The 17871-nt window shown below is 40.5% G+C and overlaps 3 protein-coding genes across 6 annotated transcripts; 1 reads left to right on the plus strand and 2 right to left on the minus strand.

Moving 5' to 3' along the window:
* Positions 1-968: 968 nt before the first annotated feature.
* On the minus strand, positions 969-7582 carry LOC127766963 (calreticulin-like). 4 transcript variants are annotated; one of them, XM_052292149.1, is made up of 7 exons: positions 4593-4774; positions 2920-3469; positions 2552-2659; positions 2271-2463; positions 2080-2182; positions 1671-1871; positions 969-1569 (listed from the first exon to the last, which is right to left on the minus strand). In XM_052292149.1, exons 2-7 carry the CDS (start codon positions 3113-3115, stop codon positions 1546-1548), a joined length of 825 nt encoding a protein of 274 aa, XP_052148109.1. In that variant the 5' UTR covers positions 3116-3469; positions 4593-4774; the 3' UTR covers positions 969-1545. The 4 variants fall into 4 exon arrangements, 2 of the variants coding, with proteins under 2 accessions (XP_052148109.1, XP_052148108.1); XM_052292148.1 differs by having other exon boundaries at positions 971-1475; XR_008016323.1 differs by lacking the exons at positions 969-1569; positions 1671-1871; positions 2080-2182; positions 2271-2463; positions 2552-2659 and adding an exon at positions 4877-7582 and having other exon boundaries at positions 3124-3469; positions 4598-4776.
* A 2319-nt stretch (positions 7583-9901) lies between these two features.
* Positions 9902-13195, plus strand: LOC127766217 (blue copper protein-like). Its single transcript, XM_052291300.1, has 2 exons — positions 9902-10189; positions 12419-13195. The coding sequence occupies exons 1-2, from the start codon at positions 10018-10020 to the stop codon at positions 12874-12876; spliced, it is 630 nt and encodes a 209-aa protein (XP_052147260.1). The 5' UTR covers positions 9902-10017; the 3' UTR covers positions 12877-13195.
* LOC127766216 (cycloartenol-C-24-methyltransferase 1-like) lies at positions 13064-15742 on the minus strand. The gene is made up of 9 exons (XM_052291299.1): positions 15661-15742; positions 15492-15547; positions 15352-15406; positions 15143-15190; positions 14987-15070; positions 14446-14646; positions 13959-14084; positions 13690-13787; positions 13064-13538 (listed from the first exon to the last, which is right to left on the minus strand). Exons 1-9 carry the CDS (start codon positions 15664-15666, stop codon positions 13469-13471), a joined length of 744 nt encoding a protein of 247 aa, XP_052147259.1. The 5' UTR covers positions 15667-15742; the 3' UTR covers positions 13064-13468.
* Between the last annotated feature and the right edge of the window lie 2129 nt (positions 15743-17871).

The raw sequence follows: 17871 nt of genomic DNA on the forward strand, positions 1-17871 counted from the left end.
TGTCTGTATTGAGCTTATCAATTCAAACTTCCTCAGAAGATATATTTTTTTTGGCTTGTTTAGAATTCTTATCCGAGTGTAACACAATTTCAACATTATTTATGCCACATTGCATTGTTTAACTCTGTAAAATTATTATGATTAACGACTAGTACGCAATGATTATTTAATGATTGAAAAATACTATTTAATCAGTTACCTTGATGAATTTGTCATTTACCTTTGATGAATTTGTCATTTCCGGCCATAAAAGAATTAAGCTTCTTTCATAGTTATCAGTACAAATAATTATAAATCGAGGTGATCCAATTACACCGAGAGTACTCCTAGACTCTGCACAGCTAAGATAACCACAGTCAAAATAGCGTATCCGCGAAAATACCGGACTCGCTATATTTCTTTAAATTCGAACGTATAGTTCTCGCCTTAGTCCTCACTACCACCTATTCCTCTATAGAAGAAAAAAGCAAAAAACATGGACGATTAACCAGAAGAGGAAGATCGTACCACTTCATCCATGGGTTAGCAGTACCATTGACATCTCACTCCATCTAGCTCTCACGAAGGAGATGACAGGCTTCGAAAGCACCATGAAGTGGTGACAGAGGAAAACATGATTGACATGCAAAATAAATAATTGTCCATCACTCCATCTAGCTCTCATTAGGGAAATGAGAGAGGAAGATCGTACCACTTTGCATCCATAGGTTAACAGTACCATTGACATCTCACTCACGAGGGAGATGACAGGCTTCGAAAGCACCACGAAGCGGTGACAGAGGAAAACATGATTGACATGCAAAATAAATAATTGTCCATCACTCCATCTAGCTCTCACGAGGGAGATGAGGGGCTTCGAAAGCACCACAAAGCAGTGACAGAGGAAAACATGATGCACGTGCCGGTAAGTGTCGGTAAGTGTTTTCACTATTCTCTCTTGGTAGAGCTGCTGATAACGTGTTAGAAAACGATAGATAAACAGTAAAAACAGTGAATCCCATTTTATTGATCTCAATATGTCCCCTTTTATAGTGAAATATGTCCCCTTTTATAGTGAGGATTTGTATGTGTACAAGCCTAGGATCCACTGTTATTGTGATACAAATACTCCATAATATGGCTGTTACAAGTCACTTGATTGATGCCATTGTTGCTCTTTAATGAGCCTTTGATGAGATCAAATATGGCCTCATGATGCTTTTGTAACACAATGTACTCTATTGCTATCTGAGGAGCAGCAAGCTCACAACATACAGTACAAAACTGCCACCCATTTTCATTCAGAAACTCAGTAGAGTGGTATTAGTAAAAACTCAATTAATCTTCAGACAGAAATATCATCTAAAGTTGCGCAAATAAAGGAAAGCAACCTCAGGCTTCTCGTACTCAGGATCAGGAATGATTCCTTGTCGTCCCAGGCTGTGTTTAGATCCAAAGTTTAGATCCAAACTTCAGTCCTTTCCTATCACATCAACCTGTTATACACACACAACTTTTCAGTCACATTATCTCCAATTTCAACCAAAATATAAACTTTGTGCTGAACTAAACACAGCCCCAGTCTTCTGGCTGCAAACAGTAACATATTACCATATTAGTTATGACCTCTGTAAAAATAGAACAGCACAGACTGCCTATTCAGAACAGCCAGTGAATTATCTCTAAATTACCTTCTTGGCTTCAGGATCCTTCTTCTTCTTTGGAGGAAGATTATCACAATCATCATAGATGCTTCCAGTTCGCTTCTCAGTGTTATCAATCAGAATGCTGTATTTGGCGTCAGGACGGATGATCAAGGTGTAGACGTGTGTCAGTTGATCGGTCTCGCATGGCACGTCCTTCTTGATCAGATGGTTATTGCCGTTCTTAGGCTGCATTCGTTTGGAGAACAAAGGGAGTGAGTTTGTTTCTGTTTTCTGCGCGCGCGCTTCCCGAACTACTAAACGGTGTGTTTTTTGCAAAAAAAAAAAAAATTCTATAGGAAAGTTACTTTAAAAAATCATATTAATCTATTTTTAAAGTTTAAAATAGTTAATACTCAATTAATCATGCGCTAATGACTTACCTCGTTTTGCCTACCTTCCTAATCTTCTCTATCTCCTTCTCCTCAAACACACCCTTAGTAAGGATAGCGTGAACCTTCTTGGTGGCATACCCGCAGATATCTGGTCCAAACATGATGCTGCAATTTCAAAAGAAACCGATCAATCAAAGATGTTGCGCTCTGAAATGAGCACACAGAAGGGAATGCAAGGTGATCAAACCATCACCTGTACGGTGTCTCGCCACCAAACTTCTTCTGGTCAACATCGCCGCCAAGCAATTTCACGTAGCCGCCGCCGCAGTCGAGCTTCTGCTCGTGCTTCACCGAGAACTGCAGCACGAGGGTCTTGTCCTTGTTGCTGAACTCAGGGTACTCGGCCGAAATGGCGTAGAATCTGTAGTCCTCTGATGTCTGGATACCTGCACAGAGAAGCAGAGTAACTTCGCACATGCCGGAACAGAAAAGAAAAAACGAAATCAGCAGCGTGGTGTGTGCATCGATCCTCACCCTTGTTGTTGGTGTCGCCGTTCCACTTGCCGGCCGTGTGGTTCCACTCGCCGACTGTGTTGTCCTCCTTCTTCCACTCAGATTTGACCCACCGATCCTCCCATCCATCTGTTTTCACACACAATTCAGAATTCAGAAACCAACCAATTCTAGTTTCTCTGAAAACCATATATGTGTACATCACATTTCAGACAAAGCTGAAAAGGAATGCCGGTACCAACAACAGGATCGAAGTTCTCAAAAAAAAAAAAAAAAAAAAAAAAGAGGATCGGATTCGATTAACAAAGAACGCACATACACACAAATTTGCAATTGCTTGCTTCCACAAAAAGAAAGAGATCTCCAAACAAGTACCAGAGTTCTCGTACCTTTAGCTAAACACTTTATCTCAACTATAGCTATACCAGTTCCAGACAGGAAATGTACAGGGGCAAAATGGTCAATTCTCAAAGTGAGCAAGTCACTATAATCCTCCTCATCGGCATAACATTGTTGGAAGCAATCGAGCAAAGTGAGTGGTACTATTAAATTCTTTTCGTCCTCTGTCTTCTCTGATCTTAGCATCTCTTCGTTCTCCTCTGTTCATCCCCTCCTTCCACATGATTAGCTGATAACCACGCTTTCCACGTGGTTTCCTTTGGTCAGAGGGGCAAACAAATCCAACAAATTGTGTCATCGAACGGGAGGCAAATGAAGCGTAATGTAATATGATGGTTCCGTATTAGATTGGACCTAATGAATGTGGACAATAGATTTTCTAGCCTCACTATCCCTAATGTTTATGGTGCTATTAAAATCTACTAAGATAATTCTTATTTGCTCCAGCAGTGTATAAATAGGAACCACTTGAAGAATTTCATTTTTTCCATTCAAGTCTATAACTCTCAAAGTTACATTGCCATGTTCATGCTTCTGAACCTGCAAAAGAAATTGGTATTAGTATTTCACCCTGAAAAGGAAAACAAAACAGATAGAGACACAAACTATGCCGGCAAAATTTAAGAAACTACAATAGCTGCCATCCCATTTTAATAAGTACATGCTGCTGTGTGACACTGTTAAAATGCTGAAACTATATTATTAAAAGATTGTTTCTATGTAGCATTATGTAATATTTTAAAGAAAACATGTATGCATGTGATGAAGGAAAAAATTAAACCATCATAACACATGGAATAAATCTAAGTGATACTACCTCCGTCCCAAAATAAGTGCAGTCGTGGATATCCGTGCCCAACGTTTGACCGTCCGTCTTATTTGAAAAATTCGTGAAAAAATTGAAAATATTTAATCACATATAAAGGACTATTCATATTTTATCATCTAATAGCAATAAAAATGCTAATCATAAAAAAATTTCAAATAAGACGAACGGTTAAACGTTGAACGTGAATAGTGCAAAACTGCACTTATTTTTGGGACGGAGGGAGTATTTGTGAAAACTCAGGAGCATTTCAGCTGCAAGAAGCAGTGGCTGCCACATTAAGGTCCTATTAAATTAGAAATTGAGTCTGCAAGTTTAGAATATAGTCTTGAATATTTTTTTGAGTGTAAATATAGTTTTTAATTATTAGAGTCTAAATTGTACAAGTAATGTCAGCTTTTTTTTTGGTTAGAAATCAAGAGTCTATGTATAATGATATATTATGTTAGGGACAAATCTAGAGAAAATACAGAGCATCAGCATCAGACAGAGATCAATCAAGAAGAAATATTCAATCCTTTAACACTGCCTCTCAATGCCTCTAGTTTTTCCATCCTAGTCTATAATTATCCCTCTAGTTCTTCCATCCCAGTCAATTTTCGTATCCACCTTCTAATACCTCTGTCCCTTTTGACAAGGTTGTCTGGCCATCCTCAATGTGGTAATATTCCCGATGTGAACCAACACGCAGATCAACTTGATGAATCAGTTTAATGGCAAGTGAAATTCTTTTTATAGTCAATAGAAATGATCAAATTGTAAGCATAAATTTGTGAGATACTAAGTTGCTAACTATTTGGAACAATTAACAAAAGGTAAAAGATGTGTGATTGGTACCAAACTGTTTCTTGAATGATGGAATGGAGTAACCACCAGTACTGTCTCCCAAGCCGTTCAAAATAAACCTAAACTGAAGCTGGAATAGCATCAGAACAGTCTCCTTTTCTGATACCACATAGTACTGGATATTTTTGTCTGGGGGTTGAATTGATGGATAGGCTATCCTCCAAGTGTTTGAATTCTACAAGGATAAGTAATCCTGTCAACAAGACTATGTATGTGACAGACAAAATTCAACCCCAAGGAAACTCCTGGAGTGAATCTGACAAAATGGATATTACCTGTTCAAGAGGTTAGCAGCGTGTAATCCTGCAAAAGGACACTTGGCAAGATATTTTACCCAGTAGACATAAACTAGTTGTATTCATCATTCACCAATAATCTTCACAAGAGCATTTTCCATCCTCAAACTTATGCAAACACTTTGGATCCTTGATCAGTATATGGCGTCCATATTTCTCTGAAACTAGTTTGGCAAAGGTGTGGCAATGGTTACACATCCTTGCAGTTTTGATTATCCTTATGTTTTTGAACTGTGGGGAATTAGAAAGCCCAAATGCAATAGCTAGCTTCTCACAATGGACTCCAACAACTTCTTCCTTTTCTTCTTCAACATCTAGAGTTCCAATGCCAATGTCAAGCATAGAATGTCCCATCTTAAACATCATCGACTTTAATTCTGCTACTGTATCCTCCAAGCCAACATTATCACCATTTGAGAACACATACACCTTATTCCTGATTTCTATTGAACAGCTCTCGACCTCATCTAAATTTCTTCCTTTGTTGGGTGTCATCTCCTCTGGCACATCAACAGTTTTTCCAGTTAGATCTTGCAGACTAGAACCTAACCTTTGGACTCTGGGATCTCCAGGATCAATCGCAGACAGTTCTCTAGCTGCCAGGTGAGCCAGTCTTACATTTCCATGCATTACAGCTGCAGTAAGAAATGTGTCCCAGACTGTTGAATTGGGTATCAAAGGCATCTCGTCAATAAGCTCATATGCTTCTTTTAGTCTCCCTGACCGACCAAGAAGATCCACCATTGCTGCATAATGGTCTAATTCTGGAGTTATATTGTAATCATTGGCCATGTTGAAAAATGTCTGAGACCCTTCAGATACCTTTCCCGTGAGACCATAGGCCTTGATAACAGTGACCAAAGTTGTATGATCTGGCACAACACCTTCTTGCTTCATTTGACAGAAAAGATCCAAGGCTTCATTTGGAGAACCATGCAGCACATGAGCGAGAATGATACAGTTCCAAGAAATAATGTTCCTTGATGAATGCATATCAAACACAGCACACGCACTAGCAAGATTACCAGATTTTGAATATGCATTGATAAGTGCATTTGCAATTTTGCCATCCAGTTCTAAATTGTGGTGAAAAATACAGGCATGGATCTCCCGTACTTTCCAGGACGCAACTAGATTTGTGAATGCTGGAATAATGCTAAGGATGGTAATGTAGTCAGGCCTCCTCAGAAGTGCCTGCATCTGCCGGAATATTCTTATGGCTCTATCATAATAACCATTATGCACTGATCCAGCAATGAGTATGTTCCAGGTTGCTGTATCCCTTTTTACTCCATGACTTTCCATCATCTGGAATAGCTCAAAAGCTCTCTCATCATCCCCATTCCGTATGTACCCTGAGATCATTGTATTCCAGGTTATCACATTGCGCCGAACACCATAGTTTTCCATCTTACAGAAGAGCTCGTATGCTTTGCCACAATAACCTGCTTGTGCATACCCTGAAATCATTGAATTCCAGGAGAATATATCCTTGTCAGGTATCCCACTAAATATTCTCCAAGCTGCAACTATTTCTCCACATTTTGCATACATGTCAACCAAGGAGTTCCCTGAGAGCACGTTGTTAACACTGCCAACCTTAATAGCATGGCTATGGAGCTCCTTTCCCTGGTTTAGTAACTTCAAACTGGCACAAGCTGAGATAGCACATGCAATTGACATGCCGTTTGGTTCAACTCCAGCAAGACGCATCCGAATGAAACATCGAAGTGCCTCATCACTCCTATCCATATGAACAAAGCCAGAGACAAGGCTAGTCCATGTGACGACATCCGGTGCAACTCCAGACTCCTCCATCTGCCCCAGCAATTCCATTGCCACGTCAAGATCCCCGAACCTGGCATAGCTCGAAATCAATGTATTCCACGTAACAACCCCTGGCTGCGTACCTTCCTGCCTCATGGAGTCGAGCAGATGCCGTGCCTCCTCCCACTCAGCAGACCGGCAATAACCAAAAATCATCGAATTCCATGTGCCCAAGTCCCTGCACACCATCTTGTCAAACACCTTGCGCGCCCACCCCAAGTCTCCACATTTGGCATACATCACAAGCACCGAGTTCCCAACCGGCACATCCTTTACCCTCCCCATGAACCCTCTCCTGATAGCCATGGAATGGAGCGCCCTACCAAGCTCAAGGTCCTCGGCATATGCGCACGCCTGTAAAATCCGCGTGATCAGGAACCTGTCCGGGAGCACCCCTTCCTCGACCATGGTCACCGCGAGCGCGAGGACGTCACTGTACATTCCCCTGATGGCGTACGCGCCGATCATGGCCGACCAGGCGAGCAGGTCCCTGCGGCCCATTCCGTCGAACACCTCCCGTGCGTCCCCGAGCCGCCCCGCGCAGGAATGCACGGTGATGAGTTTGGTCTCCGCGACGAACCGGGGCTCCTCCCTGCTGCTGCTGCGCGCGGGCGGCGTCGGCCTCGGCTCGTCGCGGGGGATACGGATACGAGCGCTTCTCGATTCTTGGAGCGACGAAAGCGGGAGGGGAGGCGCCTGCGGGGACGCCATGACGCGGGGTTCTTGCAGGCGGCCATGGCGGAGCTTGGAGGGGAAGTGGTAGGGTTTGTGGAGGAGGAGGAGGGAGGGGAAGGGAGGAGGATGGAGGAGGAGGAGCTCCATGGGAGGAGAGGGAGCTTCGATTCTTGGGAGGGTTGGGCTTTCTGCATTATCCTCTCGGTTTTTCTTCCGCTTGGAGCCGACGCCAGCGAGCGGTTGGATCCACGGCACGTCCACGCGTCGCCCATCCGGATTTTTTTTCCCCTATATGCTCTGTAATAAAAATCGCCATATGGTTATAGGAATTTTAGCTTTTCTTGGTAGGTTTTATTTTTTTATTACACGGGAAACACACATGTACCCACACCGTCGGGCACGGACATCACACTATAACAATATGAGTGTACCCCTAACACACGTTTGAAAAGACGGGGGGCTAACGACACATTCTTGGCCGAGTCCACTAAATCTTTATGGAAAGTGTGTGCACGTGTACGTGATATTCATGGCCTGTTAACCACTAGGATTTGAACCATAGTGGATGCATTTCCACTTTTGTCAGTCGGTTTTGTTTGCAACTTGATGGTGCATAAAAACTTCTTCATGCTCTAAGACAAACTTTCTTCTTTTTTTTTTCTCTCTATTTAAGAGCGCTCAAGCCAATAAGCTTCCTCCCCTCTCCGTTTTTTGTGGCTTACGCTATTGGATCGACTATTGTTTCTCGCCGCCTTGTAACCGGTCCCGATTGACCCTAACATTGATACTATCCACCCACCACTGGCCTTCTTCATGAATAATGGTTTCAGTGGCGCTACCTCCACCTCACTGGATTGCTCTCACCAATTGCCTATAACATGCGTCGAGATCCTCTACATATGTAGGACTACTCACTGGTGTGTCAGTGAGCGTGTAGCAGTGTAGAGGATATGCATCCTCTACAACATACCTTCATACCCGCTGCACCAACTAACTTGACCACCCTCACCCTAAACCAGTGACATAATCCTGCCACCTTAGCTTGGGAAGCCATGACAAAATGCACGACATGGCATTGTTGTTTGTCGGGACAGTTTGATGAGATAAGATTGTGGTTCATCCAAAGGCTCAGCCTTGTTTTTTTTTCTGATTGAGATGTAGATTTTTTTCTTTGGTTTTGCTAGCACTTTTCTCAAACTACTATCCGACGTGTTTCGTGCGAAAACTTTCTACGTAAAAGTTGTTTTAAAATATCAAATAAATCATTTTTCCAAGTTAGTAATAATTAATACTCACCTAGTCATACACTACACTAATGACTTGTCTCGTTTCGCATACGCTGAAAATGTGATGACCATTTGATTTCAGTCGGATGGCCGAGGTTGATGGCCGAGGTAGTTGGCAGACATATAAGAAAATCTCAGCTGATTATAAGAAAATATAAGTGGTGTTAAACACCAATTAAATTTCGTTTAATTAAATATGTATAAACAAATCAGTTGAATGTTAGATATCTTACAACATAACAAAGTTTAATGGAAAAAAAATGCTCATACCAATTTAAGCGATGCGATTTTTTTGTCATATTCATATTTGAAAAAGTCAAAAAATCCACATGTACATGGAAGAAAGTTTTTTTTTAATATAAAATTTTGTAGTATTAAATTTCAAGGATCATTTGATTAATTACCAAACGTGCCTGATTTTTATCGAAATAGAAACAACCTTTTATGCAAATACAAATAGTTTTCTGTTCAACTACTGATAGCATTATCTCAATATGAGTGTTTTTTTTAGATAATGGATCTCAATATGAGTGTTAGATACTTAGATATCCTAAGTTCTGAGCTTGAGTAGATCAGCTCTGATGATTAGCATCCCAACCAATCAGAAATTCTGAACATGTTCGGCGAGGTGCTTGCTATTGATTAGACTTCTGCAAGCACATCGTAATGATTAAATTAAAGGAGAAGAAAAGGGTAAGAGAAAGATAAAGAAACTCAAATTTTATTGAACCCCAAGTTCCATTACTCTGAAAACTATATGTGTGTGTGCATCACATCTCAAACAAAGCTGAAAAAGAAAAAGATAAGTGGGTACCAACTGGAAGATCGATCTCGACTAACAAACAACGCATACATACACACATGTTTGGCAATTGGTTGCTTCGACAAAAAGAAAGAGATCTCCAAACAAGTATGAGTCTATGAGAGTCTATGAGAGATCTCGTACCAGCAGAGTCCACTCACTCATGGCGAAGAGCACTGCACTGACCTAACCATTCATCGAACAGCCAGCCTCATGATCAAGACTTGGATACACGGCCAGCTTTTGAGTTTGCTTTACTCAAGGACCAATAGATCATCCAAGAAGATGAAAAATAATACATAGCTCATCTACTTTAGCTATACCAGTTTCAGACAGGAAATGTACAGGGGCAAAATGGTCAGTTCTGAAAGTGAGCAATGGCACTATAAAATCCTCCTCATTGGCATAACATTGTTGGAAGCAATCAAGCAAGGTTATAGTACTAAATTCTTTTCGTCTTCTCTGCTCTTAGCATCTCTTCCTCCTCCTCTGTTCATCTCCTCCATCCACACAGTCTAGGTAGCACGGCAATGGCAATGGCCATGAACAGTGTGCTGGTGCTGATGCTCGGGCTCGCAATGGCGGCGACATCGTCGGCGGCGGTCTACAAGGTCGGCGACACCTCCGGCTGGACCATCCTCGGCAATGTCAATTACACTGACTGGGCTGTCAAGAAGACCTTCCATGTTGGGGACACCATAGGCAAGCTCTCTCATTTCTCACTCTAATTTTCAGTTCTTCCCAAGCAGTTTTTATCTTTTTTTTTCGCGAACATGCAAAAGGCTTGCATGTCAATACACATTTGAAATACATGCAATCTGTGGTTCTTAATGGATTATACACATTGAAATATCTGAATAATGAACCTTTGTTTGCTTTGTATATGTAGAAGTAGAATGTTTGCTCAGTGCCAAGGCTAGTTAATTTTGATCGTGTAAATTTTTCAGTGCTAGATCCAGTGCTAGTAACTTCGGCCTTTTGTTCATTGCATATATTCGCTACAGCTTACTACAAGTAGTTTCTAGCTAGTTTAGCATTTGTATTTCAGTGATTTTCTTTTCGTTGGTGAAATGTGTGAATAAGCCAGCATTGTTCGAGAAAATTAATAAAATTGGACTATTAATATGTTAAGCAGTAATTGTCCATTCTTTCCTTCACCCAAGCTAGCTTACTGCTGCAAAGAGATGGAATGTTAATGAACAGTCACCCTCACCGGTGTACTTTACAACCCACCTTACCTCTTTTGTCTTGCGTTTAGATGAAGAGTCTCACTTTAACCACGCCATTGACAGCGAAATTTGGGTTAAAAAAAGAAAGCCAATTTATCTCAACTTTCTTGCACTTCACAGTTCACACTATCTAGTCTTGAAGGCGTTTCACGAATATTGCGCCGTGTGCTGCTACCTTTGCATAGAACTAGCATGATCCATAAATTTTTCTCATGGACCATCTGAACTGCTATTCAGAAAGCCTCAGAAATGGTAGTGTTGGTGAGCACAATTACTAGGCCATGCCATATGTGGCTGTTTCATTTATTGTGCTCATTGGACATTGGCTACAGGATCTTGCAGATCCTGAACTTGCGTGTACCTGGATGTCCTGTACATGATCCAACAATGCCGGCTGAAATTTTTTAGTTTTATTGAGGTAGTTATTTCAGTTGCCATAGAAATTTTGATCCAAAACTCTAGGAGATAAATTATACTTATGTATCAAATGGCCAGTAGCTCAATCTACTTAACAATATACTATTCATCTGACAGTATGCTATTTGTCAACTACTGATTAGTTGTAAAGCCAATCACTTTTGACACTTTTTTCCTATGAGTAGTATAGAAGCATCCAAATGCATGCTTTGTTCACAACTTGCTCTTGGTGTAAAAAGAGGTGCTTTGTATGAATCCTTTTGACAGGTAGATACAGTACCTTATGTTGCACGTTTTTAGTTTCGTTCCTCACACTTCTCTTCCTGCCGCCTTCGCGTGATCAATTTGGTACCAAAAGATGATGAAAATTTCAAAAGATATATCTTGTTTGCAAAAAGATAAAATTTGCACTACGTCTGTCCTTGTGGACTTGTGATGATCATGGCGTCAAATGGAGCACTTCCTCCGGTTTACATATATTTGACGTTAAGGACAAGGTTCAATCAAACTTTTAAAATCTCAACTACTAATTTTATATTAGAACGAGTTTATAAAATCTAATAGGTTTCGATATTGTGACAGTATTTCGAGCAAATCTACATCGATTTGGCACCAAATTGAGTACTTCCTCCGGTTATAAAAGCTTATAGTTTAGGACAAAATTCTTATAAACCTATAAAATTCTACTCCCTCCGCTTCATATTATAATTCGTTTGATTTTTTTTCATTTAAACTTCTTTAGATTTAACCAAATTTATAGAAAAATATAGTAACATTTTCAATACAAAACAAACATATTATCAAAACATATTTAATGTTAAATTGGATTAAACTAATTTGGTGTGGTCGATATATTACTATATATTCCAATAAGTTTAGTCAAACCTTAAGAACTTTGACGAAGAAAAAATCAAACAACTTATAATATCAAACGGAGGGAGTAACCATTAACGATCCGGCATTATGGAAGTACTTTTCGAGCAAATCTACATCGAGTTGATCATGGTGCCAAATTTTAGGTCCCATCGTTTAGTTTTTCCCCTAATAAGCCAAAACGGTTTATTAGAAAATAAAATAAATTTATAAGTAAAACTTTTATATATGTGTTTTTGGTGACTTAAAAGCCAATGCTAAAAAAGAAACTATGTTGAAAATATCTCAAAATCAATATCAAAATTAAGTTTGAAAATTTAAAATTTGGCTTTTCTTTGGCTTATTAGGCCATCTGATGGGAGCTTTTTTTTTTCTAAAAAATGGTTTAATTTAATTTTATTATTTTGGGCAGAGTTCAAGTACCCGCAGGGGATTCACAACGTGGTGGAGGTGAAGAAGGCGGACTACGACAGCTGCACCAACTCGTCGCCGATCGCCACGCACACCTCCGGCGACGACAAGATCGCCATCAAGGCCGCCGGCCACCGCTTCTTCATCTGCGGCGTCCCCGGCCACTGCGCCGCCGGCCAGAAGGTCAACATCCGCGTCCTCAAGCCACAGCGCTCCTCCTCCTCTGACGCCCCTTCCCCGGCGCCCGCCGCCTCCAAGCGCGGCGCCGCCGCCGCGCCGTCCCCCGCCGCCTCGTCGTCGCCGCCGGAGTCCTCCTCCCCCACCACGGACAGCTCGTCCTCCTCCACGACCACCGCTCCGGCGCCCAACGCCAGCGCCGCCGGCGGCGGCGGCGGCGCTAAGGCGGCCTTCGCTGCCGTGGCGTTGGCGCTGGTCGCCGCCACGGCGATGCTACAGTAGAATCAATTTCGATATATGATCCAGTGTTCGTATGCATTGATCGATGCATCTATCTCCGGTTGATGATTCTCTCTCTCTCGCCATGATCGATGCATCTATCTCCTGTCGATTCTTTCACCGTGGTTTGTGTTGATTTTTGATTTCTTGATCGATTTCAGATATATGTGGATTGTGTCAGACACTGTACTGTTTTCCCGCGGGTTTATAACCGTTTTTTTTTTGTTGTTGTTGTTTTTTAGACTTCGATGTAACCATGGACACATTTTGTACTCAGACTAGTGGTCTTTGAAGCATTTTACTACTCGATCGTTTGGTAAAATAGTGTTGATTCAAACACTCCCATCTGTTGTTGAAGTTGAACTTGCAGACTATCTGGAGAGAAGAAAGATAAGACTGAAAAACAAATACTGAATTCATACCCAGACGAAACTGTTACGTACACACTGAACAAACTTACTACTTTTTTATGACACGAATTGACCAAATAAAACACCACATCTCGCTGGGTTCAGAGAAGTACACACTGATGAAACAGTTGTTCTTTTTATTGCACACTTATGAAGATGATAATTACCACACCTTGCTCTGTTCTTCAGATCTCTGGCTGCTTGTCCAGAGGTTTCCGAGCCAAGACGAAGAAAATGGGCGTGAAGATCCCTTCCCTGGAAATGAAAATCACACTTCATTAAGCAGCGTTGTTTAAAAAAAGATGCAGCATTCATTCAGCAGCATTACTGTTTCGGAGATTGATATAAATTCGGCACAAATTCAAAATTTTCTTGATTCAGATTTGCTCGAGGCCGATCAACTTACTTGGCGCCCTTCACAAGCCCTTCGGCCGCGGTCTCAAGAAAGCTGGAGACCCTCAGGCTGCCCTGTGGGGCAACATGGAGGAACTCGAGCGTCTTTACCTGAAGATTTTTGAAGGTAAATTAAGACGTCAATTGCACTCTACCAACAATTCATTTACTTCCGTACTCGCTCCGTCTTAAAATGTAGCAGTAACTTATAACTGAATTCGACACAAATAATACTACAAATCTAGATTGGAGTACATGGTATATCAGTAAAATGTTACGAACCAGCATGTGAGTGATGAAGCGGCCGACACGGGTGAGACGGAAGCCATTGAGTGAGAACTGGCTGGAATCAAGAGGCAGGTACCATGGCAACGGCGAATCCTCTGCCAGATCCTTCACCGATACAACCTTCAAACACATCATCACAAAGATAAATCTTGATCTTTGATGATCTAACTATAAAGAGATGCACTTGATAGTGCAGTGGCAACGGATGTGTGGTGTCAACTCTAAGGTTCCGTATTCAATCCTCAACACGCTCACACTAATAAATGTTTGGAGGGACGTCTCTCTTCAGGTCTCATTTAAGATCTAGCCGTAAACGATCACAGATACATGTTGTACAAATGTTAGTCCATTTTTTTAGATTTTTTTTATGATTATTTGAATGTTGTTCGAACAAACAAGGAGATATCTCTTCCCTCAAGAAATTAAAAGAGTTTCTCCTATTTTTAATGTTGTGATGTGTGGTATTTGGAGTAGAGCTCACCTCAAAGCCCGCGTCTTTGAGAGCCTGGATGCACTGTTTGGTGGTTCTGATGTCTGGCAGGCCATTGCCGAGCTCGATCTCGGCCTTGATGCTCCGGTGCCTCGAGTTGCCTGGATCATACTTGTCGGTCATGCACCACTCGTCCAACGCGAACAACTGCCCTGGTTTCAGCACTCGGCAGATCTCCCTGTAGACACCAACCTACATGTACAAGTTAATTCACCAAGATAATAAGTTTTCATGTTACCAACCTAGTACCTCAGTCCCAAAATATAGCAATATAATATCGTATAAGACTTATCTCAGTACCACGAATCTAGATAGCTATATTTTAGAACGGAAGTAATAGTACTTACCTATATACTTTCTCTATCCTAAAAAATACTAAACTTAGGCGGGAGATGTGATCCGTATAACGAACTTGAACAAAATTCTGTCCAAATCCCTTATACTATGAGAGATCGTATCCTTTTTTAGATTTTTTTTTTTGGAACGAAATGAGTAGTGATATGATACAGGGAAATAAATGAGCTAAGCATACAGCATCAGGGGCATGGCATGTCGCCTCGATGGCGTAGGCTGCGTCGAAGGTGGCATCAGGGATAGGCATGTTCATGAAGTCAGCCTGCATGACAATTCTTGCTTTTGTCACCTAAAACTGAATTGGTGATTGGAGGGCATGTATATATGTCTCTACCTTGACAAAGTTGCAGGTTTCACTCAAACCGACAGAAAAGTTGAGTTCCTGCACAATGAAGATCAAATTAACTTTTAGGTGTTGATCTAGCTCATGGTGAAAAATCCATGTCTTCATCTTGATAATATATGCATAACATATTTCAAATAATTCACATCTAACTCTGTAAAAGAAATGCACATGGTTAAATAAAATGCAGAACTCGTTACCTTGCCCCTTGATATCTGGTACGCATTGTTGTTCAGTCCAGTCACCGATGCTGAGCTATAATTAGTAGCATTGGAATAATTATAGTTCTCTTGATTTTTATCTCTGAATTTGTGAAATTGGCAACAGGAAATTTTGTCACCTGAATCTGGCAATCTCTCTCAAGGGTCCTCCAATGCCACACCCCACGTCTAGGACCTGCAATATATAGGGAAAAATGACTCCACTATGAACATTAGAAACAATCACATTTATAGTTAATAGATTATTCTCTTTTCTTGAACTGTAATTAATAGTAGCATAACATTGACCTTCATGCCCTTCTTGAGGCCGAGTTGCAAGGCCAGAAAATGCTCATGACGCTTAAGGCTTTCGCGTAAAGTTTCTCCTTTCCATCTGAAAGATAATCAAAAACAAAATCAGAATAATCTAAACCCCATCCAAACAAACTTTATGGCAAAATTATGGCATGACCTGCTGCCGAAATGGAATGATTCTCCCCAGCCGTATTCGTAGAAACTGGTGACAAGATCATAATACTTGTTTGCCTGATGCATTAAAATTGCCACTAATTAGTTCGGTTATAATAACCCCCAAAATTTTCGTTGCTAATTCAATCGATCGATTTCACATGAGCTATATGCAAGTTATTATGAAAAACAACTACTCCAGCTAAAAAGGTACCAAATCAGCGTAGTTGGATTTCCTTGATTCCACTTCACCTCCATAAATTTCATGATAATTCTCATACCTGACACGATGGAACACTTGAACATTTTAAATGTGTGATTGTTGAACAAAGGGGCAGCATAAACGAAACGAGAAACGATTGTTGAGTTGGTCAAAACTTGTTAGAGTGAAGTAAACAAGCGGTCCATCTAAACTTGAGTGGATATGTTATATAGGTCGCTAAATTTATGATGGGTGCCATCCAGATTCAAACAAGTTCTAACAATCTAACTCGCTCCGTGCGCTGATATGGCATGTCACGTTGACGCCTATGGGTTAATGGAGCCTACATATCATTCACATAAAAAATAATAAGATTAAAAAAGACATATTTTCTTCTATCTCCCCCCTAATCTCATGTAGGCCCCATAAGTGCACTTAACTCAAATTTATTAATTGTTACTATGTCACTATAAAATTTAAACATAATTAATTAACGTATTAGAAGGGTAAATAAAGTATGTGCAGTACTGATCCACGGCCGATTTGACTTGCTCCTTTCTGATCTTCCCTCCTAAGCCTGAAGCAAGATCCAGGGCACTCGTCTTCGACATTATACTTCAGTTCAGTCTGCAGATCGATTAGACAACAGCTGCAAATATATATACACCTTCTGAGAGAAAATTGAGATGTGTGTGGGTGTGTTGATCTGCACAAGATATCGCATGCTAAACACTAATCAAAGCTAAGCATACATATCAACTCAAGTTGTCTTAACTTAATCAAAGCTGATTTACTGATTCCTTTTTCTAATATCTCTACTACAATAAAAGAGGAGTCATCCTCCTCTCCGCACCGTTCTTCCCACATGTCTGCAAAAAATTCAGTGGTAGAAACAGCTCCTACCCTCGTCCCCTCCAGAAAAGAACGAACGGTTTCTCAAAAAACTAGCCAATTAGAAAAAAAAACAAAAAATTAGGAAACAAAACCAAAACGGTACCTAAAAAAACACGGCAAAGCGGTCTTAATTCGTTTCCCATGACATGGCATGAGTAATTTGCTAGTATGTAAGAAAAGCATAGAGTTTCTAAACATCACACGTAGTATATATGTTATACATAAGACTGAGAGAGGTGAGAACAAAACCTGGAACAGGAGGAATTGAAGATGAAGGTATTATATATGGTTGCCCTTTGAGCATTTTCAGGAGCGTATGTACGGGTATATATAGATGCGTGGTTCCCATGAGCATCAAAAATAGTATTTGTTTTAGATCTAACTCCCAGCAGAAAAGAAAAAGATATGCGTCAATTAATTGCTCTGATCTATTCACAGTTCACAGCCCAAACCAATCAACTTATATTTTTGTTATATCTAGCAATCAGTGTACTGTTAGAGCAAGGATATTTTTTATAATGGATTAAAACGGCATCTACATCCAAACGGATATACACAACCAAAGAGTAAGGATATATAGTGGGCTATAAACCAACTATAAACTTACGTGAAAGTAAGAGATAAGGAAAAATGAGGAGTGTTGGCTCTTATGTAAGAGCTAGATAACTCCAAGACATTTACATTAAAATCACAAAATCACAGTGAGAAAAAGAGAAATAAGAGAAAAAATAAGCCAATCTTATAATTAACATATTATACATGTTAGTTTTAGTATGAGCTAATAGCCAATAGTTAGCTATACTATTAAACTTGCTCTTATACGACTCAAAGCATAGGCGAGTGCATGTCCTTACGATGTTTAGGAATTTTTTATTCAAGGCAACTGTACACGTATAGTATAAGCTTGTCGGACGCAGGATTTACCTTACCACCGATTACTGCATCCCGATGGTAAG

The sequence above is a fragment of the Oryza glaberrima genome, chromosome 3 (genome assembly GCF_000147395.1).
Source record: "Oryza glaberrima chromosome 3, OglaRS2, whole genome shotgun sequence".
NCBI classification, from domain to species: domain Eukaryota; kingdom Viridiplantae; phylum Streptophyta; class Magnoliopsida; order Poales; family Poaceae; genus Oryza; species Oryza glaberrima.

What these genes read in the sequence shown, in the direction of transcription:
- LOC127766216 (XM_052291299.1), bottom strand. An exon ending in AGAGAGATTGCCAGATTCAG is followed by an intron (nt 15,407 to 15,491) that starts GTGACAAAATTT and finishes TACTAATTATAG; the next exon opens with CTCAGCATCGGTGACTGGAC. An exon ending in GCTTCATCACTCACATGCTG is followed by an intron (nt 13,788 to 13,958) that starts GTTCGTAACATT and finishes AAAAATCTTCAG; the next exon opens with GTAAAGACGCTCGAGTTCCT.
- LOC127766963 (XM_052292149.1), bottom strand. Translation starts at nt 3,115, where the DNA reads ATGCTAAGATCAGAGAAGACAGAGGACGAAAAGAATTTAATAGTACCA. An exon ending in GATAAAGTGTTTAGCTAAAG is followed by an intron (nt 2,660 to 2,919) that starts GTACGAGAACTC and finishes GTGTGAAAACAG; the next exon opens with ATGGATGGGAGGATCGGTGG. An exon ending in AGATAGAGAAGATTAGGAAG is followed by an intron (nt 1,872 to 2,079) that starts GTAGGCAAAACG and finishes AAACGAATGCAG; the next exon opens with CCTAAGAACGGCAATAACCA.
- LOC127766217 (XM_052291300.1), top strand. Translation starts at nt 10,018, where the DNA reads ATGGCAATGGCCATGAACAGTGTGCTGGTGCTGATGCTCGGGCTCGCA. An exon ending in CCATGTTGGGGACACCATAG is followed by an intron (nt 10,190 to 12,418) that starts GCAAGCTCTCTC and finishes TATTTTGGGCAG; the next exon opens with AGTTCAAGTACCCGCAGGGG.